Genomic DNA, 27955 nt, shown 5'->3' with positions numbered 1-27955 from the left:
ATACACAGATCTATGTTGAATGTTGGGACCATTGGCCAATTTACCTGGTTTGATATGCTTCAATGAACAATGTTACACCCACTATGTACATTACTGATTTTGAATTACCTCTTGCATGTTTGATATCATGCATACTTTTTCCAATAAAACTCTTTTGAAAAAAAAAAAAAATTGCAATCTCATGTGCAGTTGAATCTTCCACGTTGGTCTGTAGATGAAGAACGGGAAGCTACTTCTTAATGGCGGTTCTGATAGCGGTCCTCTTTATAAAAGAGATCCGGGGGTCTATTTGACCCCATATCTCTCCTCTGGCCTCCAAAAAACATCAGATGAATCCCAGATCGGTTTGACCAGATTCTGTACATGTGGCTTGTAATTAAACAAACCAAAACTGGAAGTGACAAAATCCTTGCCGATACTGGTTTCTGATGTCAGAGAAGGATGGGGGGGGAACTTCTATAGTGTATGCCGAACCAGTCGCGTTGGTGTATAGAGCCGGTCCCATAAGTCCCGGGCTCCCCTGTGGGAGGGAGAGTCTGGGACAGGTGGTAGGGATAGGGTCTTTCTGCCACCTATAAAAGTGATCAAGCTGCTCTATAGCCACTCTGATCACTTTAACCAAAAAGAGAATCGCCTGGTGTATAAAACATACCAAGATCATGGCTGTAGCTGCAACATGATACACATTATCTAGTAAACTATTTGTTAAAAATTCTTACCCCAGCACTTGCAGTTTACAATTTTCAAAGCTGCTGGCTCCTGCTCTCTTGGTGCTGCTTTCCTGAACTTCCAGCCATCACACAGTGGACTATGTAGTCTCCAGCCAGTCTGTTAGTATGGAGAAGGGAAGGAGGGAGGAGGGAGAAGGAAGGGAAGAAGGGCAATGCCTTGCCATCCTAGGCTATGGGGCTGTGTGGTTTGAATGATGTACACAGTGTAGGGAGACAACTCCAGTCTCTGCATACAAGAGTGGCTCCATAGGATGCTGCAAGAGAAATGAGCCATCCTGAAACAGGAAACCCGGGGCAGCGGTCATGGCACCAACTTAAACTTGAATATAGACAAGGATTAAAAGATAAAAAATTCTGCATACTCAGGAAGTGATTAAACCAGCATGTGAAAGTGCTCACAAAATTGAGGGTGTGATGTCACTTTAACACTTGCTTGCGCTTTACTGCAGGTAGCTCATATAGGCACAGCCTGTAAAACACGCTCCTCTTCTGAAATTAGGGCATGTGTATGCACCCCCTCCCCCTGCACCCGGCTGACTCCCATTGCGATTGGACACCGCTGGATTTTGTCAACAGGTTTCAGCCAAAGATTCATGGCTGAGTCCAATCACAGCCAAAAGCCCTGTGTTGAAAAGCACACAGAGCTCTGTACAGGGGGAACAACCTGTTGCAGGGAGAAGGAACAAACTTATTAATAGTAAAAAGCAGCACATATTACACACATTTACATTTGTTAGGCTTACACTTCACCCCTTGATTACCCCCAGATGTTAACTCCTTCCCAGCCAGTGCCATTTGTACAGTGATTATGTGACACCACTGAAGAAATTACACTTTGCTAAAATGTAATATAGTGAATGTACAGCTTGTAAATTTGCGGTCTCCTCAAAATAACACACAGCCATTAATGTCTAAACCGCTGGCAACAAAAGTGAGTACACCCCTAAGTGAAAATGTCCAAATTGGACCCAAAGTGTCAATATTTTGTGTGGCCACCATTTTTTTCCAGTACTGCCCTAAACCACTTGGGCATGGAGTTCACCAGAGCTTCACAAGTTGCCACTGGAGTCCTCTTCCACTGCTCCATGTCTCCACGTATTTCCAGGGATGGAAATACATGGCCTTTCCATCACCTTTACCACAGCTTCTTCAGCAAGGCAGTGGTCGCCTTGGAGGTGTGTTTGGGGACATTATGTTTGAATACTGCCCTGTCTCCGAAGGGAAGGGATCATGCTCTTTTTCAGTGTGTCACAGTACATGTTGGCATTCATGGGTCCCTCAATGATCTGTAGCTCCCCAGTGACAACAGCATTAATGCAGCCCCAGACCATGACACTCCCACCACCATGCTTGACTGTAGGCAAGACACACTTATCTTTGTACTCCCCGGTTGTCGCAAAACATGCTTGACACCATCTGAACCAAATAAGTTTATTTTGGTCTCATCAGACCACAGGACATGGTTCCAGTAATCCCTGTCCTTGTCTGCAGGAAACTGTTTGCAGGCTTTCTTGTGCATCATCTTTAGAATAGGCCTTCTGGGACGACATTCATGCAGATCAATTTGATGCAGTGTGTGGAGTAGGTCTGGCACTGACAGGCTGACCCCCCCCCCACCCCTTCAACCTCTGCAGCAATGCTGGCAGCACTCATACATCTATTTCTCAAAGACAACCTCTGGATATGACACTGAGCATGTGCGCTCAACTTCTATGGTCAACCATGGAGAGGCTGTTAAACCGCTGTATGGTCTTGGCCACCAAGCTGCAGCTCAGTTGCAGGATCTTGGCAATCTTCCTATAGCCTAGGCCATCTTTATGTAGAGCAACAATTGTTTTTTTCAGATCCTCAGAGAGTTCTTTGCCACGAGGTGCCATGTTGAATTTCCTGTGACCAGTATGAGAGCGATAACACCAATTTTAACACACCTGCTCCCCATTCACACCTGAGACCTTGTAACATTAACAAGTCAAATGTCCCCGGGGAGGGAAAATGGCTAATTTTGCCCAATTTGGACATTTTCACTTAAGGGTGTACTTACTTTTGTTGCTAGTGGTTTAGACATTAATGGCTGTGTGTTGAGTTATTTTGAGGGGACAGCAAATTTACACTGTTTTACAAGCTGTATACTCACTACTTTACATTGCAGCAAAGTGTCATTTCTTCAGTGTTGTCACATGAAAAGACATAACAAAATATTTACAAAAATGTGAGGGGTGTACTCACTTTTGTGAGATACTGTATATACCAGTGATGGCGAACCTTGGCACCCCAGATGTTTTGGAACTACATTTCCCATGATCCTCATGCACTCTGCAGTGTAGTTGAGCATCATGGGAAATGTAGTTGCAAAACATCTGGGGTGCCAAGGTTCGCCATCACTGGTATATACCATCGTTTATAGATGCTAGAACTCTCACACAAACCATACCAAAGACATAGCAGAATACATTTGGGCCTAAAATTATTAAGCATTTTTTTATTGGATATATATCTTATAGCAGAAAGTAAAAAAAAAATTTTTTTTCAAAATGTGGTCTTTTTACATTTATAAAGGTGTGTCTCAAAAAATTTGAATATCATCAAAAAAGTTAATTTATTTCAGCAATTAAAAAAGTGAAACTCATATATTGTATACATTCATTACACACATGGGCTGATATATTTCAAGCATTTCTTTTAAATTTTGGGTTACAGCTAGTGAAAACCCAAAATGCAGCATCTCAGAAAATGTGAATATTGGGAAGAAGTTCAATATTGTGGACTCATGGTGTCGCACTCTAATCAGCTAATTAACCTGTAAAGGTTTCCTAAGCCAAATTGTGTCTCAGTCTAGGTTACGCAATCATGAGGAAGACTGCTCACCTGATAGTTGTCCGGTAGACAGTCACTGAAGGGTAAGTCACAAAAGGTCATTGCTAAAGAAGCTGACTGTTCACAGAGTGCTGTATCCAAGCATATTAATGGAGAGTTAAGTGGAAGGAAAAGGTGTGGTAGAAAAAGATAAACAAGCAACAGGGATATCTGCAGCTTTGAAAGGATTGTGAAGCAAAGGCCATTGAGGAATTTGGGGAAGATTCACAAGGAGTGGACTACGGCTGGTGCCAGTGCTTCAAGAGTCACCACACACCGATCTATCCAGGACATGGGCTACAACTGTCGCATTCCTTGTGTCAAGGCTCTCCTGAACCAGAGACGTCAGAAGCTTCTTACCTGGACTAAGGAGAAAAAGGACTGGACTGTTGCTCAGTGGTTCAAAGTGCTCTTTTTGGATAAAAGTTAATTTTGCATTTGATCTGGAAATCAAGGTGCCAGAGTCTGAAGGAAGAGTGGAGAGGCACAGAATCCAAGTTGAATGAGGCCCAGTGTGAGGTTTCCACCGTCAGGGATGATTTGGGAAGCCATGTCATCTGCTGGTGTTGGTCCACTGTGCTTTGTCAAGTCCAAAGTCAGCACAGCCCTCTAGCAGGAAATTCTAGAGCACTTCATGCTTACCTCTGCTGACCAGCTTTATGGAGATGCTGATTTCATTTTCCAGCAGGACTTGGCACCTGCCCACACTGCCAAAAGTACCAATACCTGGTTTAATGATCATGGCATCACCGTGCTTGATTGGCCAGCAAACTCATCTGACCTAAACCCCATAGAAAATGTGTGGAGTATTGTCAAGAGGAAGATGACAGGCACCAGACTGAATAATGCAGACAAGCTGAAGGCCACTATCAAAGCAACATGGGCTTCCATAACACCTCAGCAGTGCCACAGGCGGAGGTTGCAATAAATAGATTAGCACAGAGCTTGCCTTCTCACAGCAGAGCGCTTCCATTCTTTGCCAATGTGGAGTGAGGGTGTGTGCCTTTCCTCCAATCAGCTGTCCTGGCTGTATGGCAATAATCCATTCCTAGTGCTGAACAGGAAGAGACAATTTAAAATGATGTGTACTTTGTAAAGAAAATATAAAGACAGCAGATATACAGGTAAAACATATATAGGGACATGTTTCATCTCTGCGTATCATCCCAGGCTGTTCACTTCACTGGGTATATGTAAAAGATTTACATCCACTTTAACCACTTCTTGACTGCCTACTACAGGTGTACTGCGGCAGATCGGCTCTATGGTGCGAAACCACATAACTGTACGTCATTTTGTGCAAGACACTGGGGGCTGCTTGGACAGAGGGGGAGCCAATCAGCGAGTCCGGCAGCCCCAATGTCCGCCAGCCACCCGAAATTGTTCCCCAGAGAGGTAGAACAGCAATCTGCCCATGTAAACAAGCAGATCGCCATTCTGACAGGGAAGATGATAGAGATCCTGCTAAGCTGGAACATCAATATTAGAGCACTCTTTCACACAGACTGCAGAGGAGCCATTTTGCAGGCACTTTACAGATGCTATTTTTAACCCAAAAGCGCCTGAAAAACGCCCCAGTGTGAAAGGTGTCTGTTAGATTTTATGAGATGAAGGGGGGAAATTTTATATATTTTTTTAATTGGCCTAACATATCGGCACCCAAAAAAAAAATCAGCATTATATATTCGGCCACCATGAATTCTAAATAACGGCATCGGCCAGAGAAAAACCCATATCGGTCGACATCTAATCAATATCTGTCCTCATCCAGACCATCCCCCACACAGTTAGCAAGCACCCCCTAGGGACACACTTAAAGTGTATGTAAACCCTCACATATACCCAGTGAAGTGAACAGCCTCAGATGATACACAGATGAAACAAAGCTCCCTACAAGTATACATGTATATCTGCTGTCTGCAGCTTTATATATCCTTTAGTACGCGCACATTGTGTTACAGATGTTCTCTTCCTGTTCAGCACTGGGAGTGGATTATTGGCATAAAGCCAAGACAGCTGATTGGAGGAAAGGCACACGCCCCCATTCCACATTGGCAAAGGAAGGAAGAGCTCTGCTGTGAAAGGACAAGCCCTCAGCTAATCTATTTATAGCAACCTCTCCTGACAAAAACTTCAGGCTGCTTTTATATCCCATCCTGGAGAACTTGTCAGAAGTTATCAGGCTGATAACAGAGCTAACAGAAAAAACACACGGAACTCAGTGCGACATAAGAAAACACTGCAGAAATATGTGCCCAGCTCAAATTTCATGAATCGGGTTTACATCCACTTTAAAGTAACAACTTTGTGTAAAAAACAAATAGTGTAATTTTCCAAAATCTTGTGGCAAAAAATAAAATCTTCCATACACTCAACATGCCTCTCAGCAAACGTCTTGGAGCGTCTACCTAACAAAAGGATCATTTAGGGGTGTCTGTACTGCCTTGGCATTTTAGCATCTCAAGAAATGTAACAGGCAGTCAGAAAGTAAAAGCTGTGCGTCTCACATTTCATATGATTATGTGAATGATTATGTTCATTTTGATTTAAAAAAATTATAATTAAAAGTCAAAGCCTTGTAAATTTCAATATATATACCATAGTCTATAGACGCTATAACCAACGGAAAGCCAATACACACTTAGGCTGGGTTCACACTGCTGCGGTGACGAGATCGGATGTGATTCGCACTGCACTGCAGTGCAAATCACATCCGATCTGTCTGTGCGATGCGAGTTCAGCCATACAGATAGTATGGCTGAATTCGCATTGCATCCGGCCAAAACTCGCACAGGACCCTTTTTTTGGACCGCAGCAGAATCGGATCGCATGGGTGTTCACACCATGCGATCCGATTCCTGTCCGAGTTTGCAGATCGCACTGCGATATGCGAACTGATCTGGGGGTGTCATTAACTTTTCACTGACACTCCCAGCAGTCCGCATAGGGCAGTGTGAACTGCCGCCGGGAGGCATGCAATGTGGGAACCCGCAGCGGATTCGCAGCGTTCCCGCATCGCAACAGTGTGAACCCAGCCTTATTGGGATTTTTTTTTACCAAAAACATGCAGCAGAATACATTTTGGCCTAAATTTATGAAGAAAGGTAATTGTATTGCATGTGTTTCATAACAGTAGAAAAAAAAAAATATATATATATATATATTTTTTTTTTTCAAGAATTATGTTTTTTTCCCCCGTATATAGCACAAAGAATAAAAAACCCAGTGGTGATCAAATGCCTCCAAAAGAAAGCCATTTGTGAGAAAAACAATGCATTTGGGTATAGTAGTGCATGACCAAGCAATTGCCAGTTAAAGTAGCACAGTGCTGAATAGCAAAAATGGCCTGGTCATGAAGGAGGTAAAACCTTCCAGAGCTGAAGTGGTTAAAATAACGCCCCCATCGTTGGCATCGGTGGGAGGAATCCTGCCCCATCGTTGGTGTCAGTGGAAAGAATTTTGCCCCTTTGTGGGGTCATTGAGAGGAATAGTACCCTATCATTGGTATTAGTGAAAGAAATTGTGCTCCATCGTTGGTATCAGTGCCAACAATTTTGGCCTTTTCTGGGGTCAATGAGCGAAATTATTCCCATTGTTGGCATAAGTGGATGGAATGGTGCCCCAAGGGCCAAATAAAATAAAGCAAAGGGCCACATATCTACCCCCAGGGCCACAGTTTGGAGATGATGGGCTTAGATGCACTTGTAAGGGCACGTCCACAAGGAGCAGTAAAAAAAAAATTGTATTCTACGGTTACTGGTAAGTTGTCACTGGTATGCCAATACGACTAAACCCATATTCCACATTTATCAGCAATGAGCAATGCAGACATTGCAGCATTTGACAGAATGGTTTGTACCACTAAGAAACATTCTATCAACTGGAACTTCATAACACCACAATAAAAAGAACGTATAAACATAATTTATACGGGATCCAACTATCTTCATTGCTTTTTAGTGCTCTAAAGTCAATACGCATTTAAGCTGTCTATACATTATACAATTTTCTTATTCAATTTCCTTTAGATTTACCTTCAACTATGTAGTGCAAGGGCCTGCCTGATTGCAAACAATTTTAAAGTGTTTAGGTTTGACCTCATATTGTATGGTTTTGGTAAATATTAAGAAAACTGTATAATGTATCGCCAGCCTTAGTTATATTTCTAGGGTATGATTCTGTAATGAAAATAGTTGGGCCAATTTGGCCTAAAACTATCTTTTTTACCACTTCAATATCGGGCCCTTTTACCCCCTTCCTGCCTAGGCCAATTGCCATCTTTCAACGCAGCCACACTTTGAATGACAATTGTGCGGTCATGCAATGCTGTACCCATATTAAATATTTATAATTTGTTTCACACATATAGAGCTTTCCTTTGGTGGTATTTAATCACCACTGGGTTTTTTTTTTATTATGCAAAAGACAATTTTTTTTTTTTTTTTTAAACATGCGTTTCGTTTGTTATAAAATTTTGCAAATAAGTAACCTTTTTTCATAAATACCAAATGTATTCTGCTACATTTCTTTGGTACAAAAAAATGTATAAATTGGTGTATATTATTTAGTCTGTAGGAAAGTTCCCTCGAGACAGTTTGGAGACCACTGGCCTATAAGCAGTTTCACCACAAGTTCTCCCTCCTCGCAACCTTCTGGGATACGTCACAGGTCCTAGAAAGCTGCACAGGGCGCAGCTCGGCTCGTGCATGTGCATTGGGAAGCAGGCTTTGAAGCCTCAAGGAGCCACAGCTGGCTCACCGCAGTTAACATGCCAACACTGGGGACCTGAGGACTGGAGAAGAACCGGCCCGGGCAAGGACGCCGCTGGATCCCTGGACAGATGAGTGTATACAGTATTTGTAGCTAGCAACTTGAAATTTTTTGTCAAACAGGGTGAAGAACCTCTGTTAAATCCCCTTCACACTGAGGCCGCGGCAGCGCTAAAGTGCAGCTCGCGTTAGCGCTGTTTAGGCACAGCTTTTCGGCTGCTAGCCGAAAAAGAAGGGGTTAAAGGCGCCCGTGTTGCAACGCTTCCAAAGTGCTGCCCATTCCCACTGAAATGAATGGGAGGCAGTTTCCAGGCGCTTTACAGGTGCTATTCCTAGCGCTAAGAAGCCTGTAAACTGCCTCAGTGTGAAGGGGTCTAACTCATGTGAGAGAGAAGTTCAGCTGACCCACCTTACCTTTACATCAACTGAGAGCATTGTATCACCTGTAGTGGGCATGCACCATGCCTAATGACACCAATTTACAGTTTTGTTTGCTTGCATATGTCTGTCATCATTTTAAAACTTAGCTATGAATAAGTACCTGCTGTAATGGTGTTAAACGCGTCAGCGGTTTTATCCTTGCTGCATGGATTTGTTATAACAAGAAATAGTTTTCATTGGAGTGCGGCCATCCTGAACTTTGTTCAATTTCTGCAGCTCTGTGCGTCTATTCAGACATGGAGCGAGTGTTTGGCCCCGCCCCCTCTCTCCCGAATGGCAGCCACGGGAGCCAATGGTGCCACTGCTGTGTCTCAGTCAATCAGGAGGGAGAGTCAGGGACGGCTGAGAAATTTGTGGACTTCGATGGAGAGTTGGGGCTCAGGTAAGTATTAGGGGGTCCTGGGGAGGATGCTGAACACAGAAGTTTTTTTTATCTTAATGCATAGAATGCATTAAGATAAAAGAAAAAAAAAGAAAAAAACTTCTTCCTTTACAACACCTTTAAATGGAATTACAGGGTAATGTTTACAGTTCAAGCACAGTAGATCTAAGCAACGTTTTCCCCTAGTCATATGGATTGGTAGTGGTTTCTATGACTATTGGTGAAGATATAGAGACAAACAAGGACAGCACACAAAACTGCAGCACGATTGTGAATACATTAACACTAGAAATTCAATGTAAAAACAAAAAGCGAAAAAAAATAAAATAAAAATCTGGAATGACAAAATGTTACATATTCAAGAAAAAGAAACATATGTACAACCACACTCTAATTAAATTGTTAAATTATCTTAATACATTTCAATTCACCAGAACACAATATCTATATATACAATTCTATAAGAAATGCAGATCCAGAATTAGTCAGGATTGGGTGCATTTCTTGTACGAAAATGGCACACATTAAAAACTAAGATCGTTTGTTCTGTTCCCATAAATACTTCGAACAAAAATGTTCACCTGATTTTCTTAGTGCGTATACGAGCCTTTAGATTGGTAAACTATAGGTCTGATATGGTCTTTGTTATCACTGTATCTTAAAGTGTTACTAAAACCACAACAGTAAAATCTGTGTGTATATGCAGTAAGGCATGCGTGTTATACTCACTATGGAACCTAAAAGTTTAATCCTCTGCATTGTGTAAAAAGGCTGTTTGATCCTGTATGCACAGATCCTCCCCTACTTTTACTGTCCCCAATCCATCTGCTGATAGAACAGAGCCTTGATGGCACTCTGCAGAGTTTGGTGTGTATTGCTAGAGTGGTTTTGGAAGGGTGCATGTGATGGGGCCAATCGGCACTGTCCAGAGGGTCAGAGGTCCTGCAGCCTCATAGGACAATCAGAGTAGAATGAAAACTCTTCCTACAAGCTTTAACCAGACACTGATAGAAGTCACAGGACTGCTTTATACTGTTGATCAGAAAATGTATTTAACAGTTTATATTTACTAAAATATTTATATTTCCATGTTCTGTGGCAGACCAGATAGTGAATAGAGGGTCCTCGGTTTAGTAACACTTTAACAAAGCAGGTACTCATTTCCTATACCAACCATTAGAAAGTGCAATCGGCACAAATTCATGCCAATCGGCTTACTAAACATATTTTACATATACAGTATAGACAGGTAAATTCCTTACTAAAAGATATGCTATCCTGTTCAGCCAGTATTCTAGTCATTACATCCTCACTAGGTAGCATAGCCAAGTCTGTGCAGACTATTCTAAAGTTAGTCAAATGTAATAGCATATCAACTATTTTAAATGATGACTGTGTGAAGATCATGAAAAAGTAAAACCAACGATTGTCATTGCTATGACAATCATTAATTTAACTTTTTCATGACCCATCTTCAGGAGGATCGAAATCTAAGTATGAAACGCGTTGCGGCAAAAAACCACTCCCTATATGTTTCTTCTTGGTTTGAGGATTGAAAAATTGCAAAGGTGAATGGCTATGCCTAACTTCACGATGCAATGTGTACTAAAGGGATGGGTCATAGAGAAAGTCTCTCTGTACAATGCTCATGATATGACAAACTGTATATGGTGGTTACAAGTTGGTCCTTCCATATCCATAAGGTTTTTTTTTATATTATTTTATCTTTAACTAATAAAATCTGTAAATGTTTTACCAATGGATTGATTTGGCACCTCAAAAGTATATAGAAAAAAAAAATCAATTCATGATGATTGTAGTAAAGTATAGAAAAAAAAAAAAAAAAAAAAAAAGAAAACCTCTCTGCTCTCACAGTGATCTCAGTCAAAATGGCGACTAGAAAAAGTTTGCATTGAGGTAATTTGGGAGTGAAAAATGATGTTAAACAAAAAAAAGTTATTTTTTCTGGACAAAATATTCCACCTCTACTATGATTTAGGGGACAAAATTGTTAACTCTCGTCTCATTACTTTGCCATCAATGATGCCTGGATCCTATAAACAAACAAAAGTGTTCAACACTTTCTGACTTCTGCTTGTACTTTGATCGCCAAAGCATGGCGAAAACCCAACACCCATCCTTCGTGGGCCCGTGAGATGGATTCTATTTGCCATCTAGAAAATTTGATCTCCTGGGAAATTGACGATTACACTTTGACCTGGGCGGTCACTTCCGACATTACTCTAAATTCGCCTCCTAACTCTGATCTCTCCATCATACTACTACTTGCTATCTTTTCTTGGGTACCCAATTTTAGCTCTCTTTAAATTGCTTGGGTCATAGCCCCGCCCCCCTTCTTTCCCCCCCTCTTTTTTTCTTCCCTTCTCTCAGTTCTTCTACCGTGTTTATTGTTTACTACAATTTTGTTCAGACTTCTACACGTTTGTCTGTCTATAACTATGTTGTTATAGTGTATACACCTGAGGAATGTTTCCTTCTTGCTCTCCTTGTTGAAAGCCCTCCTCGGGTCCTTTGATGTTTCCTATAGAATTGGTACTGGCATACTACTGAGATTTCACCCTATGTAAACGTTGGATGATTGACTGCCTCATACCCCCTTTCACTTCTGGCGTTTTTAGGTGCGTTAAAAAGTAATCACTCATCCATATAAAAAAAAAAAAAAGAAAAGACCCACAAACAAAAAGCACAACTAATGCAATAAGTTATACAATTAAGTACGTACAGTGCCTTGAAAAGGTATTCATACCCCTTGAAATTTTCCACATTTTGTCATGTACCAATCAAAAACATAAATGTATTTTATTGGGATTTTATGTCAAACTGAAAGCGGTACATAATTGTGAAGTGGATGCAAAATGACTTAAACTTTTTTTTTTATATAATAAATATCTGAACAAGTGTGGCGTTCACTTATATTCAGCCCCCTTTACACTGATGCCCCTAACTAAAATCTAGTGGAACCAATTGCCTTCAGAAGTCACCTAATTAGTAAATAGGATATTAGTCCACCTGTGTGTAATTTAATCTCAGTATAAACGCAGCTGTTCTGTGAAGCCCTCAGAGGTTTGGTAGAGAACCTTAGTGAACAAACAGCATCATAAAGGCCAAGGAACACACCAGACAGGTCAGGGATAAAGTTGTGGAGAAGTTTAAAGTAGAGTTAGGTTATAAAACAATATCCCAATCTTTGACCATCTCACTGAGCACTGTTCAATCCATCATCCAAAAAAGGAAAGAGTATAGTACATCTGCAAACCTACGAAGACATGGCCGCCCACCTAAACTGACAGGCCGGCCAAGGAGAGCATTAATCAGAGAAGCAGCCAAGGGGCCCACGATAACTGTGAAGCAGCTGCAGAGATCCACAGCTCAGTTAAGAGAATCTGTAGACAGGACAACTATTAGTCGTGTGCAGCACAAATTTGCCATTATGGAACAGTGCAATTAGAAAGCCATTTTCGAAGGAAAGCCATAAGTCTAGTTTGCAGTTTGGGGGAAGTCATGTGGGGGACACAGCAAACGTGGAAGAAGGTGCTCTGGTCAGATGAGACCAAAATGTAACTTTTTGGCCTAAAAGCAAAACGCTATGTGTCGGAAAAAAAATACTGTAACTCATCCTGAAGACACCACCCCCACTGTGAAAAATGGTGGTAGCGGCATCAAGTTGTGGGGGTGCTTTTGTTCAGCAGGGACAGGGAACCTGGTCAGAGTTGATGGATGGAGCCAAATACAGGGCAATTTTAGAAGAAAACAAGCTACAATGGAATGGTTTAGATCAAAGCATATTTATGTGTTAGAATGACCCAGTCAAAGTCCAGAACTAAATCCAATTGAGAATCTGTAGCAAGACTTGAAAGTTGCTGTTCACAGACGCTCTCCATCTGATCTGACAGAGCTTGAGCTATTTTGCAAAGAAGGATGGGCAAAAATGTCACTCTCTATATGTGCAAAGCTGGTAGAGACATACCCAAAGAGAATTGCAGCGAAAGGTGGTTTTCTACAAAAGTATTGACTCAGGGGGGCTGAATACAAATGCATGCCACTCTTTTCACATGTTTATTTGTAAAGAAAACTTTGAAAGCCATTTATAATTTTTCTTCCTCTTCACAATTATATGCCACTTTGTGTTGGTCTATCACATATAATCCCAATAAAATACATTTACGCTTTTGGTTGTAATATGACAAAATGTGGAAAAAAATCAAGGGGTATGAAGACTTTAAGGCACTGTATAAACCTTAGTCAACTGTACTGCATGATCAGAAAATCTTTCCTTGGATTTAATGATTTTGCAAAGTCTACGTACAGCCAAGGATTCTATCATATTCAATTCTTGCATACTTTCAGCTTTTGTGCAAAATACTACACAGTAGGATGCATGTTCTGGTCCTCATCCCCTAGGCAAGCTTTTCAGTTTATGTGACATAATGATATGCTACATGTGTTTATTTCTTCTCAGCTGTGTTTGCGATGTGGGTCTACAAAGAAGTGCTTTGTTACAGATGCAGAAATATTGAGCCAAAGGCATTGAGAAACCACTTAGAGCAGCGATGCCTGTCCCTGCTGTGCAGATCATCTGTGCTTCCTCAACATGACTGGCTTAAAACCAGTTTTTCCCTTCATCCACAGCTTTCTGAAAAGATGATGCTGCCATTGTAAAGGCCAGGCATATGTGTGGATCTTTTGTCAGAGTTCACACAAAAAAAAAAAAAAAAAAACATGAAAACGGCCTGTAGTTGGTATAATCACTGACAGTTCAAAACCCATTTTAAGTCATTCTCAGCTGGGCACTATTTTGTTGAATGGACAAAAGCGGTATTTAAATATTTGGCATATTGACTTGCTTAATAATGCATATCCTACAACATAATAATTAACACAGCACAGAATAATCACATCAATAGTAGAGACTACACAGTGTACAGCTGGCATGAGCCTAGAGCAGCATGCCACTCTACTTATTAACAAACAGTTGTGCTCAAAAGTTTGCACACCCCTGTAGACTTGGTATTATACAGTCTACCATTTTTGAAAAAAACATGAGTGAGCAGGAAAAAAAAACTTTTCATTTATTTCTTATGGGATTAATATTCAACTGTAGGTCATAACAGAATAGCACAATCATTAAACACCCCTGTTCAAAAGTCTGCATGCCATTAGTTCTTTATACTATGTATTGTCCCTTTTAGCATCATAATCGGGTGCAGTCTTTTGTAATAATGGTCTATGAGGCCCAGAATTCTTGCAGGTGGTATAGCGACCCATTCGCCTTGGCACAATGCCTCCAGGTCATGCAATGACTTTGGTTGTCCTGCATGAAATGCACATTAGAGCTCTCCCCAGAGTGGCTCAATGATATGAAGGTCAGGAGACTGACGGCCACTCCAGAACCGTCACCTTTTTCTGCTGTAACCACTGGAGGGCCAACTTGGCTTTGTGCTTAGGGTCATTGATGTGCTGGAAATTCCAAGAGATTCCCGTGCGGATGAATGCAAATTGTCTGCCAATATTGTCTGATCATGTGCTGCATTCATTTTGCCATCAATTTTCAAAAGATTCCCTGTGCCCCCCCTCCCCAAAAAAAACCCATCAGTGAGATATGCTTCACAGTGGGGAAGGTATTCTATTCGCTATAGGCCTTGTTAACCCCCCTCCAAACATACTGGTTGTGACCATAAAGCTCTATTTTGGTCTGGTCACTCCAGATTACAGTGTGCCAGAAGCTGTGAGGCGTCAAGGTGTTTTTGGGCATTAGGTAACTGGGTTGTTTTGGGCACAGGCATAGTAAAAGCTTATTTCTGGCAAACCCGACCATGCAGCTCATTTTTGTTCAAGTATTGTTTTATTGTGCTCCTTGAAACCACCACACCGTCTTTTTCCAGAGCAGCCTGTATTTCTCCTGAGGGTACCTGTGCGTTTTTCTTTGTATCCCCCCCCCCCCACACACAATTCTTCTGGCAGCTGTGGCTGCAATATTTCTTGGTCTACCTGACATTGGCTTGGGATCAAGAGATCCCTACATTTTTCACTTTTTAATAGATGATTGAACAGTACTTGACTGGCATATTCAAGATCTTGGATATTTTTTGTATCCCTTTCCATCTTTATAAAGCTCCATTATCTTGATACACAGGTCTTTTGACAGTTATTTTCTGCTCCCCATGACTCTGCATACATAGACATTAAATGCAATTTAAAAAGTCATGTGGGATGTGGGAAATTAACCTTTAATTGCCATTTTAACCGGTGTGTCATCTTGTGTGTCTGTACCAAGGCCAAACATTCCAGGGTAAGTAAACTTTTGATCAGTGCCATTTGGGTGAATTCTATTATGGATTTAACCAGTTCTGGACCGCCCACTGCATATACACTGTGGCAACTGGACGCGGCTGTGCAAAACCAGGTACAGTTAGGTAATTTTGTGCACGAGATCCAGGGGAGCGCCACTCCCACTGTGATTGGACACAGTGGGAGCCAATCGGTGGTTTTGGTTGTCCGAGTGTAAAAGAGAGATTCGTGTTTCAGATAAGCTGAAACACTTCTCTCTCTTTTCCTCAAGTGCATCTGTTCACCACGCAGTTAGAAAACACTCCCTAGGAGCACACTTAACCCCTTGATCACCCCTAGTGTTAACCCCTTCCCTGCCAGTGTCATTTATATAGTGACAGTGCATTTTTTTTTTAGCACTGATCACTGTATTGGTGTCACTGTTCTCCAAGAAGTGTCACTTAGGCTCCATGCACACTGAAGCTCAAAAAAGCTATTTCTGGACGCCAGATTGCTGGCAGAAAACGCTGGTTGAAAAACCTGCTTTTAACAGCGTTTTATACTAGCGTTAATGAGCGTTTTACAGCGTTAGCGTTAATGGGCGTTTTTTATAAAAATACACAGAGGACACTCCAAAAATCCCACAATGCATTGAAAAATAGAATGCCGAACACTAATGAACGAGCGTTAATGAGCGTTAATGAGCGTTTGTCGTTTTTTGCCGCTGAAAAACGGCACTTTGAACGCAAATTTCTGGCGTTCAGAAAAAAGCCCATAAACTCCACTGCTCATTAAAGCTGAAAAACGTCCATGTGTGCATGGACACATAGGCTAACATAGAGTGGAGTTTATGGGCTTTTACAAAAAACGCCCAAACGCCAATAAACTGCAGTTTATCAGCTTCAGTGTGCATGGAGCCTTAATGTCAGGTTTGTCAGCCGCAATGTCGCCTGATCACCTGACCTCACCCAAATAAATAGGGTCTCCCAGCAGGCCAAGGGACCCAAGAAAACCCTTGCCCATTGGATGACACCCCCATTCAGTCCTAATCTGTCCTTGCAATGCCCTTGTCTTATCTAATGCCACCAGATACCCGGCCATCTAGTGACATAAGAGAGAAGTGCAGCAATTCCAGAATTAAGGCGATATCAATTGACCACCTATCAATTGGACAAAGCAATTATCACTTGGAAAACAAATTTACTAACAACACCGCTTAAATATCAGGGTGCTACATAAGCGTTTTGCATAACTGTCCACCAGTCTCTGTTACAGACTCTAATATTTTTGACTGCTCCTCCATGCAAAGTTCCTTCAGTCGCAACAGGTTTGTGGGTTTCCTTACATGGACTGTCCCTTTCAAATCCCTCACAACCTTTCCATCGACTTAAAACCATGGCTTTGACTAGGCCAATCCATAAACACCCATTTACATCATTTTTTGAGGACTTAAGGTAGTGAGCTTCAGATTATTATGTGAAATGTTCCATTTGTTTCAAATTCATCTTTCAAACAGAAAGCCTCACATTCTCATCAAGCACGCTTGGATATGATGCAGCATCCAGGCCACGAAGCAGCAAAGCAACCCCAAACCATAACATTTTCAATACTATGCTTGCAAAATACTAAGCACCAAAAGTGTTGGAAAAAAAACAAAGGACTTGGCCACGCTTTCACAGAGGTAAGTATAATCAACCATGTATCAGCAAACTGTGCAGAAACAAATATATACACCAGGTGCGTTCAAGTCAAACCGGGACTTTTAATTTTACAGGCATTAAAAGGGATGCTAACATGGCGGTAATAAATGCAGTAGTAAGTTGGCAGGTGTGTCCTATTAATGATAGCCAGCGCACGGGCCAGTCCAGAGACCCTTAATCATGATGGCAGACAACAGTGCTAGTGTGTGCATGGAAAAGCGTGTGGTGATAACGTTTCTTATGAACAAAGGTGTAAAACCCACGGATATCGATAGAAGACTTTACAGTGCAACTCCACTTTTGTTGATAAAAAAACATTCCCCTCTGGGTGATCTATGTACTTTGCAAGGATTAGAACAACTTTTGTTGCAGATTCCTACCTTTTGTTATTCTGAAGAAATCCATTAGGATGCATTAAAGCGGAGGTCCACCCTAAAGTGGACCTTCCGCTCATCGGAACCCTCCCCCCCTCCGGTGCCACAATCGGCACCTTTCAGGGGGGAGGGGGGTGCAGTTACCTGGATAATCCAGGTAACTGCACCCACTTCCGGGATAGCTCTCTGCGGAAAGGGGCGTAACTTACGCCCCTTTCCGCAAGTGCCCGCCCCTTCCCGCAAGTGCCCCGCTGCCTGCTGGGAAACACACAGATCCCAGAGGCAGCGGGGAGCGTCCTTATTGCGCAGCGCGATTCGCGCATGCGCAGTAGGGAACCGGGAAATTAAGCCGAAAGGCTCCATTTCCTGATTCCCATACCCAAGATGCCGGCGGCAGGACCCGACAGACGACCTAGAGATCGGCTTCGGGTGCCGACATCGCGGGCGCGCTGGACAGGTAAGTGTCACTATTTTAAAAGTCAGCAGCTGCAGTATTTGTAGCTGCTGGCTTTAAAAAAAAAAAAAAAAAAAAAAAAAAACACGGAGTCCCGGTGGACTCCCACTTTAAGGTGATAAAACACGAGGGTTTAAAGTCTTCTATGTTTAAAAATAACAAACATGTCATATTTACTTGCTCTGTGCAGTGGATTTACACAGAGCAGCCCAGATCCTCCTCTTCTCATGTCCCTCACTGGCGCTCCAAGCACCCCCCCCCCCCCCCAGCCAACTGCCCCCACAGCAAACAACTTGCTATGGTGCACCAGATCAGAGCCGCTGCTGTGTGTGTCCATTCAGACATGAAGCCGCAGCTCGACCCTGCGCCCTCTCTCTCATTGGCTCATTGACTGCAGTGGGAGCCAAATGCTGTGCCAAGCAAGTTCTAAGTCAATGGATACAGACAGGGCAGCTGAGGAGTGAGCCTACATGGATGCTCTCATGGAAAGTTGCTTTTACTGGGGGCACATTTCGAAAAGAGAAAGATCCTGATGCACCAGCAGGGGACCCCAGAAGAAGAGGATCGGGGCTGCTCTGTGCAAAACCATTGCACAGAGCAGGCAAGTATGATATGCTTGTTATTTTATTTTTAATTAGGCTTTAATTTCACTTTTCACATGTCTTTCTTAATTATCCTGCAGATACTGCAAGTAAATTTTGGGTTTAGAGACTACTTTTAGCATTAAACTTTGAACTCTTGAGCGGAATTTGCTAGACTGTCCTGGACAAATCTGCACTTGATTAAAATCCTATTTAGTAGATTACAGTTAAACGTTGATTTCAAATGATTTAACAATCTTTTTAAAGCGGGAGTCCACCGGGACTCCGCGTTTTTTTTTTTTTTTTTAAAAGCCAGCAGCTACAAATACTGCAGCTGCTGACTTTTAAATAGTGACACTTACCTGTCCAGCGCGCCCGCGATGTCGGCACCCGAAGCCGATCACTCGCTCGTGCCGCCGCCATCTTGGGCATGGGAATCAGGAAATGGAGCCTTTCGGCTTCATTTCCCGGTTCCCTACTGCGCATGCGCGAGCCGCGCGGCGCAATCGGGACGGTCCCCGCTGCCTCTGGGAGCTGTGTGTTTCCCAGCAGGCAGCGGGGCACTTGCTGAAGGGGGCGGGCGCTTGCGGAAAGGGGCGTAACGTACGCCCCTTTCCGCAGAGAGCTAGCCCGGAAGTGGGTGCAGTTACCTGGATTATCCAGGTAACTGCACCCCCCTCCCCCCTGAAAGGTGCCGATTGTGGCGCCGGAGGGGGGGGGGGATTCCGATGAGCGGAGGTCCATTTTAGGGTGGACCTCCGCTTTAAGTTTGTTTCCAGACTCAGAGGCATCCACATCCTACTTTCTGAAGGCCATTAAGAGCTCTGTGGTCTTGGCATGATGACTCTGCATGTCAATATCAAAGAGAATGCCAGACCCCTAGATATACGAGATATAAAAAGACTCCACCTGAATATACCTTATGGAGGTTCTAATCATTGGCAACTAATCTGGTTGTAAAAGTAGGGCTGCATATGCTTTTACCATGACAAGCAGTAGTGCTAAACAGAGACCTGATTGAGTCAGATGGGGGTATACAACTGCTCCTCACAGCTAGGACAGTCTTATTCAATGGATTAAAACTGGCTATATGCTGGTTTTGCTTCAGCGGGATGAACAAAAAAAATAAAAAATAATAATTTCTCCATCCACACAAATTAGGTAAAAGGAGAAGCAGTCCAGTGATGAACTTGTCTCTGTCACTCTGCTTTTTCTTCCTATCTGCATGCTTCTTGTTAACACAAACTGCCTGGCTCCTTGTGCTGATTCTTCCTCCAAGACTCCATCCCTGCTGCAAGAGGACTACAAGAGCCTGACATTGGCTCCAATTATGGCAACTACACTGTTTAAAATCTAAAAAAAAAATCTATTTAGTTATGTATTAAGGATTACAGAGCTGCATTAACGCGAGTCTTTTACAGTATATCTGTCTAAAGTTTATATTTAACCTCTTTCGGTACTCTTTATTTTTACTACTTTATTTTTCCACCGTTAAGTTTAATTCAGCTTGAAATCCCTTTGCATATTCCTATTACTCATATCGTACACAATTTCCTTTTCTGCTAATAAATTATCCCAGCTGTTTAATTTGCATATAAACAAGATGAACTTTCCATCAGGCATGAGTCACATAAAGCTTATTTATTAGAACAGCAAAATGCAATCAATATACATTGACTTTGTCCCTTCTTCTGCATGAAATCCAAACCATGCTCTGAATCCTGGACAGGGTCTGTGAAAACTAGACATTTTAAGCGGCTGACCTAATTGATTACATCTTAAGTAAAAAAAAAAAAAGCTTGAATGCAATAGAGGTTGATCTAATGTTAAAGTGTTACTAAACCCAGAACAGTAAAATCAGTCTGTATATGCAGTAAAGCATGCTTGATAAACTCACTGTGAAACCTAAGGGGTTAATCCTCCCCATTGTGTAAAAAGGCTGTTCGATGTCTTCTCTGATCCTCCCTTTCTTTTAATGTCCCCAATCCATCTCCTGATGGAACAGAGCCTTTGGAGTCACTCTGCACACGCTCAGTTTGGTGTGTATTGCTAGAGTTTTTTTTTTGCATTTGATCAGCACAGGGCCAATCATAACTGTCCAGACAAGCGGTCAGGGGTCATGCAGCCTCATAGGATACTCAGTGTAGAATGAAAACTCCTCCTCCAAGCTTTAACTAGACACTGATAGAAGTCATAAGGCTGTTATATGCTGCTGATTAGAAAAGGTATTTAGCAGTTTATATTTACTAAAAATCATTTAATTTCCATGTTCTGTGGGAGACCCGATTAATTGAATGCAGGGTCCTGGGTTTAGTAACACTTTAAATTAAAAACTGCGGAAGCGGTCAGCCTCCTGATGTTTTGTAATATGGCAGCTAATCGTTGAGAACTTTTGCTAGGGTTCCTGCATATGATCAAACACAGTTCCATTTGCAAGTGTGAACAGGGCATACAACATACCTAAAAATGAATGGTTGTTAGATAAGGGGTAAAGCAGTGAAGGTGACATTCATGAATCAGTGCAGGTGTACGTAGTGCATTGAAATGACAGTGATTGATTCACCAGCAATGAATGTCTGGTGAATGTCACATTCACTGCTTTATAAACAAGGGTTAAAGTGTTTATTTCCAAGAACACACTGGTCCATAGGAATGGTGTTTTCAAGGTTGGAATGCATGCACATACTGTATATAAAAAAACTACAAATGAGAAATCCTACCTTGGGAAGACTAACAGGCGTCCTCTGCCTTGTGCGGGCACTTTTAATTAATGTTCGCTGATCTCCTGGAAGCAAGTGATACTTCATGGCTTCTATGAGGTAATCTTTACAGGCACTGCTATTCTTCACCAGAGCTTCTTCCTCGACCCTCTGCAAGACAAGATCATTCACATATTTAGAATCCTCTAGCTGTTAGTGTTTATATCATAATGGCCTACAAGAAACAGATGCAGGAAAGGGTAGAGGAGCTGTCCAGCACATGGGATTAAAGAAACCTACCGTCAAGAATTTCCACCCAATTGGTGGCAAGTTGTCTTGATACTTTTGGTGTAAACAAAGGCTCAAAGCGTATCTATGGTCAAAATATAAAATCATATTTTCATTTCCACATTGTATTTATAACCTACTCCTATTAAGCTAACAATCTAGAAGTTTGCAAACTAAAAGTATAACTGAAGGCAATTTTATTTTTGTAATTTTGGATAGAGTAGAGAGGGAACTAGAACCCATGTCAGTTTTTTCTGCCGTCTGTGCTCCTGTTCAGGAGATTCATCCTCTTTGTCCCATTTACCATTTCATTGAAAGTAAAATAAAAATTTTTTAGGTTGTCCCCAGAAAGGTAATAAGAGGCCAAATGGGGACCCTAGTCCTGGTGACCTGGGGATCCCCAAGGAATTCCCCTACATTTTCAGGGATTTCTTCCTACTTACTGTTTGGCTATGGAACAGGAAGTGAAGGGAAATCTCTGCAATGGGACACAGATAACGAAAAAAAATGGACAGGGGTTATAACCCTCCTTTGTTCTATACAAAAAAATAAAATAAAGTTTTGCCTATACAGAAAATTCTTGGATTGTGAGCATAATTCATTACAGAAGCATGCCTATAATCACAAAGCACTTGTATATCAAAGCAAATTTCCCCATAAGAAATAATTTGCTCCACAACCATTTATAGGTCCTTCAGTCTATAGGAAGGTAAAATGTAGCGCTAGTTTCTAAGTAACATGTGCTCATACCACACAAACATAAATAAACTAATCAGTGATTAAAATAAATAAGTCCACAAAGTGTCCATCCAGATACTTGATGGGTCCGTCACAAAGCAAACTAAACTAGATTCGTTTATTTATGTTACTTAGACACTAGCGCTACATTTTACCTTCTCACATGAATATTTGTCACATTCGTATGTAGCAGCTTTATTTGGTCTTTTTTTCACAGATTAGCGCAGCATTTCCTTTTTTATTTCTATACACCTTCAGTTTATAGTCCATATAACAAGAATATAGCAATGTGAACAGATTGTGTAACCATAAAATGTCCATCCACAAATGGAAGCCTCTACAAGGGTATCAAAAGCAAAATCCATTAGGAGCTACAGAGTATAAAAAAAAGAAGAGAGGCGCCTCTAAGTGTAGCAATATGGTTACATTTAATGAAGGTCCAACATTTAGCAACTCACATGGTTGATGATTAAAAGAGGAACATCTAAGTATGCAGGCATCTGGGGTAAAGCTGTCCACAAGACAGTCCTCAACACTGCCGGCTCTCACCGCTGTCAGTCTGCAATAGTGACCGGAAAGACTACCCTGCAGTAAAGCGATCAGAAAGCGTGGCTTGAAGCGCTCCTGGAGCGCAGTGGAAGGGATGATGTCGACGGTGGTGAGGAGGACGATCTATGTGGACAGCTTTACCCCGGATGCCTGCATATTTAGATGTGGCTTTTTAACTGCTTCCCAACCACTTCACGTACATCTACTGCGTCAGAAGGGCATGTACAGGTGGAATCACGTACCTGTACGTTGCCCTTTAAGAAGCGGCTTGCGGGCGTGAATGTGATCGTGGGTCCCGCGGGGATAGCTGCAATCGTCTCACAGAGAGAAAGAACGGGGAAATGTTAATGTAAACAAGCATTTCCCCGTTCTGCCTACTGACACTGATCACTGCTCCCTGTAATCGGGAGCGGTGATCAGTGTCATGTCACACACAGCCCCTCCCCCCACAGTTAGAATTACTCCCTAGTACACACTTAACCCCTACAGTGCCACCTAGTGGTTAACCCCTTCACTGCCAGTCGCATTTACACAGTAATCAGTACATTTTTAATTTCAGCAATTGTTGTATAGATGAATGGACCCAAAATCGTGCCAAAAGTGTCTGATCTGTCCGCCATGTCGCCGTCACGATGAAAATCACTGATCGCCGCCATTACTAGTTAAAAAAAAAAATATTAATAAAAAAAAGCCTACAACTATCCCCTATTTTGTAGACGCTATAACTTTTGCGCAAACCAAAAACATGTAGAATACATATCAGCCTAAACTGAGGGAAAAAAAAAATTATTTTTTAGGGATATTTATTATAGCAAAAAGTAAAAAATAATGCACATTTTCAAAATTGTCGCTATTTTTTTTGTTTATAGCACACAAAAAAAAAAAAAACGCAGAGGAAATCAAATACCACCAAAAGAAAGCTCTATTTGTGGGGGAAAAAAAAAGGACATCAATTTGGTTTTGGAGCCATGTCGCACGACCACGTAATTGTCAGTTAAAGCAACACAGTGCCGAATCGCAAAAAGTGCTCTGGTATTTGGCCAGTCAAATGGTCCAGGGCTTAAGTGGTTAATTGTCAACCATGTGAGTTGCAAAATGTTGTACCTTCATTAAATGTAACCATATTGCTACACTTAGAGGTGCCTCTCTTCTCTTTTATACTCAGTTGTGATGTGACGCTACTTGTATATCAAGTCAAAATTTATTAACAAAATGTTGCTCGTCTTGGGTTTTACTGTTAGATTTTCCTCGTCGTTTCACAACAAGGCGGAATGAAGGAAGGAAATAATGTATGAAAATTCTAATGCAACAAATGCTTTTTTTCAGTTTTTTCTGTATACGATTTCTGGTCATGTGCAGCCTTTCATTTGATTTTTCTCATACGAAAACTGTATGAAAACAGTACACATTAAACGAAAATCGATCGTTCTGTTGCCGTACGAGAAATTTGGAGTTTGTGCCTTCAGAAATTAGTGTTCGGAGAGACGGAACCCAAAAAAAATTCTGGGTTGTGAACACACCAGCAGAAAATTGTACTTATAGTGTGTATGAGCCTTTACGGTGTGAAGATCCCTACACGTTTACTTTAATTCTGTGACACGTACGTAGTAGGCACTCCTGTGTCAGTATGCCCCTGTTGAAGACCCTTAGTGTCGAAACGTATCGGACCAACATTTCTTGTACTCCACATTGCTTTTATATTTTAATTTTGTGATCACTTAACATTTTTTGTGTCATTTGTACATCATATGACCTTTAATAAACCCATTGGTTTGTTTTGACCTGCACCATCCGGAGCTTTTTGTTTTTTCTTTTTCCTATACATCATTCCTATGAGTTTTTTATAAAATTCATTTCTGGATATACTCCATCCCAAATATCTGCTTCCCTGGAGTCTGGAGACGACCAGGTGTGGACCCCCACTAGGAGAGACTGTTTTGTTTGAGTTCCAAGATGGTGAAACGAGGATTCCTTTCTAGGATCCATCCTACGGAGCCTTATTGGGACCCATTGAGATTACAAGCCTTACCGACCCACTGTCGTATGACAGGTGGGTCCAACACCATCGGTAAGAGTACCCATCTTTTACTAGTGAAAGATTGATTGCAGACGCAGCTTCAGTCAATTGTTGTTGCTGGTTTCATCCCTTCATACAGTCCCTCTTCCTGTTTGGGATCATCTTATGGGAAGATTTCCATCCATATTTCCATACTTGGCACTTTAGGAGGACTGTTTACAGTGGAAAGAACTAATGGAAGTCCATTTCTTTAGTATAAATTATATGAAGTTATAGTTTCACTCAATTGTACACATTTTTGGGGATTATACATCCCCTCAGTATTCACTTCACAAATTTTTTTTTCAGCTATATTGGCACTTTATTTGTACACTATACTTGTACACATAAATCTTCCTAGCGCTACACTAACTATTCTATACTCCTGTGTCACCCTTTTCACAGAGCCTGCCTTCGGAACTACAGAGGTGGTATAGAACTGGTATGGTATTGCTTGCAGGCAGCGAAGTACCATGGGATATGTAGTCCTTAGAAATTGAACATAAACAGCAGAGGAGAAGCTGCAAAGAATTCAGGTAATCCAGGAAGTTGTGCAAAGAGATGGTCAGCAGACAGGCGGCAATCACAAAATAAAAGGAGATTTTTTAAAGTAAGCTTATTTTGAATTACTATTGTTTGTATTGCTATCGTCATGGTGATGTTATAAAATTAAAGTATTTTGTGACCATAGATCTCCTTTAAATCCCAATTAAACTCTTGTGCTGCAGACACAGTAGTCTATTGGACCTTCTTTTACTCTACATAACTGGTAAATGCTGTGCTGCCGTCAGAATTAAAATCCTCTATGCTGCAGCAATCCGGAATGCTGGACCACTGCTATGTCACACAAAGCAGCAAACCCGACTCGCCCGCAGTATGAAACCCCCTACCCATTCCTACAAACAGTGCAGTTCAGGTTACATGAGCGCAGTTAATTATGACACTGTTCAGGTGGTTTGTTTTTTTTGTTGTTTTTTTGCTCAACCTAAAACCAAACTTTCTTATGGGAGAAGAAAACACAAGAATAACTACATATAATGTGCTACTACTCTCTTGATCATGGAATTGGGGGAGAGGTTACTAAGGAAACAAAAGTTCAGCAACTATTTTCATCCTTTTGTCACACAGCAGATTGGTTTATACCATTACCATATATTCAGGGGGAGAGAATGTTGAGCTATGAACATAGAATGTTCATGCAGTTAGTTATGGAAGCATATGACAAAATGTATAAGTCATAGCAATGAAATAAGGACCTTACCTGCAAAATCCTTTTCTTGGAGTACATTAATGCTGCTTTCACACTGAGGAGTTTTTCCAAGCACTTCTGTGTTACAAAAAAAGTGCCTGAAAAGCTCAAGAAAAAATGCTTCCCTTTAAAATCAATGAATGTGTGCACTCTAGGGTGGTGTGCTACTGTTGCGGTGAAAAAAAATCCTGCTTGCAGCATTTTTGGAACATGTTTGGGGAGTTAAAATAAAAAATGCACCAAAAATACACCTTCCCATTGAAAGCAATGGAAAACATGGCAAACTGCACCCGCGATGCACTTTTGGCGTGGTTCTTGTGTAGCATGTCCTTTTAAAACTGCGCTGCAAACATGGTAAAATTGCAGCATAAATGCATATGTGATTTTGCAGCGGATCAGTGTGAATGCAGCCTAAGGGGCAGGTGAGTATTCAGGAATATTGGTACATCCAAAATCAGTCCAACGGAGGGGTTAGAAACACAGTTTAACAAGATGACACACAACCCACAAACCTTTACTAAAAAATAATAATAAAGTCCAAAACTTAAAGTCCACAGTAGTCAGATCTTCCACCAAATTATCCACATATACTGACTTATTTGCGTGTCCCAATATCCTCTATAATGGATCACCAGTGCTACTCATGCATACACCTCCCCTGAATATATGCTCACCTCCACACTAGAGTCTAAAGCTAGCCCCCATCGCGGGCTGAAAACAGGATGGCTTTTTGGATTTGGACCCATCCTGTTTGCAGTAGTGAAGGGGGCAAAAGTGCATGTGACCCTTGACTAGCCATCAGGGTCTAGTCTGGAGGTGATCATACATTGCTCACAGGAGGTATATGCATAATTAGCACTGGTGATTAGTTATAGAAGATATTGGTGCACAGAGATATTGGAACAAGTAAATAATTTGGTGGTACACATGGATAATTTGGTGGAAGATCGGACTACTTTGGACTTTAGGTGTTGGGCATTATTTTATAGTGAAGGTTTGTGGGTTGTGCAGCATTTTCCAGTGAAGTTTTGTAGGTTGTGCAGCATTTTATAGTGAAGGTTTGTGGGTTGTGCAGCATTTTACAATGAAGGTTTGTGGGTTGTGCAACATTTTACAGTGAAGGTTTGTGGGTTGTGCAGCATTTTACAGTGAAGGTTTGTGGGTTGTGCAGCATTTTACAGTGAAGGTTTGTGGGTTGTGCAGCATTTTACAGTGAAGGTTTGTGAGTTGTGCAGCATTTTATAGTGAAGGTTTGTGGGTTGTGCAGCATTTTACAATGAAGGTTTGTGGGTTGTGCAGCATTTTACAGTGAAGGTTTGTGGGTTGTGCAGCATTTTACAGTGAAGGTTTGTGAGTTGTGCAGCATTTTATAGTGAAGGTTTGTGGGTTGTGCAGCATTTTAAAGTGAAGGTTTGTGAGTTGTGCAGCATTTTATAGTGAAGGTTTGTGGGTTTTGCAAAATTTTTTTTGCTGCATTATTTACTGAGTGGAGTGAAACCACATTACGGTGCAAGCAACAACCTCATGTTTAAATTGATTCATATGTTATTTTTAACTTCTGTTTATATGTTTGATGATTTTTGTGATGTAAGGGGTAATGACATAGTGGCTGCACTGATTGAGAATTAGGTTTAGAGCACTTAAAAAGAGCCTACCGAGCCAGAACCATACACTCAAAGCTGGCATCAGGCAATCTAAACATCTTAACTTATCCTGAATGTGGAACCATGTTTTGAGCACACCCTTCTATATTATCTGTGAAAAGGCCTGAACATTCACCTGGTAAAACTTGACTATGTATCA

At 41.5% G+C, this 27955-nt stretch overlaps 1 protein-coding gene across 2 annotated transcripts in view; it reads right to left on the bottom strand.

Annotated features, from left to right (window-relative positions):
• KLHL2 (kelch like family member 2) overlaps positions 1–27955 on the bottom strand; it is a 200445-nt gene that overhangs the window by 41053 nt on the left and 131437 nt on the right. For both annotated transcript variants that reach the window (XM_077477161.1, XM_077477162.1), the window contains one exon: positions 21294–21443. In XM_077477161.1, the coding sequence (XP_077333287.1) occupies positions 21294–21443 (150 nt within the window). The remainder of the gene's footprint in view (positions 1–21293; positions 21444–27955) is intronic.

The sequence above is a fragment of the Lithobates pipiens genome, unplaced genomic scaffold (genome assembly GCF_037356315.1).
Source record: "Lithobates pipiens isolate NorthernLeopardFrog02 unplaced genomic scaffold, aLitPip1_a1.2 Scaffold_13, whole genome shotgun sequence".
NCBI classification, from domain to species: Eukaryota; Metazoa; Chordata; class Amphibia; order Anura; family Ranidae; genus Lithobates; species Lithobates pipiens.
This window is presented reverse-complemented; position numbering and strand designations above follow the sequence as displayed.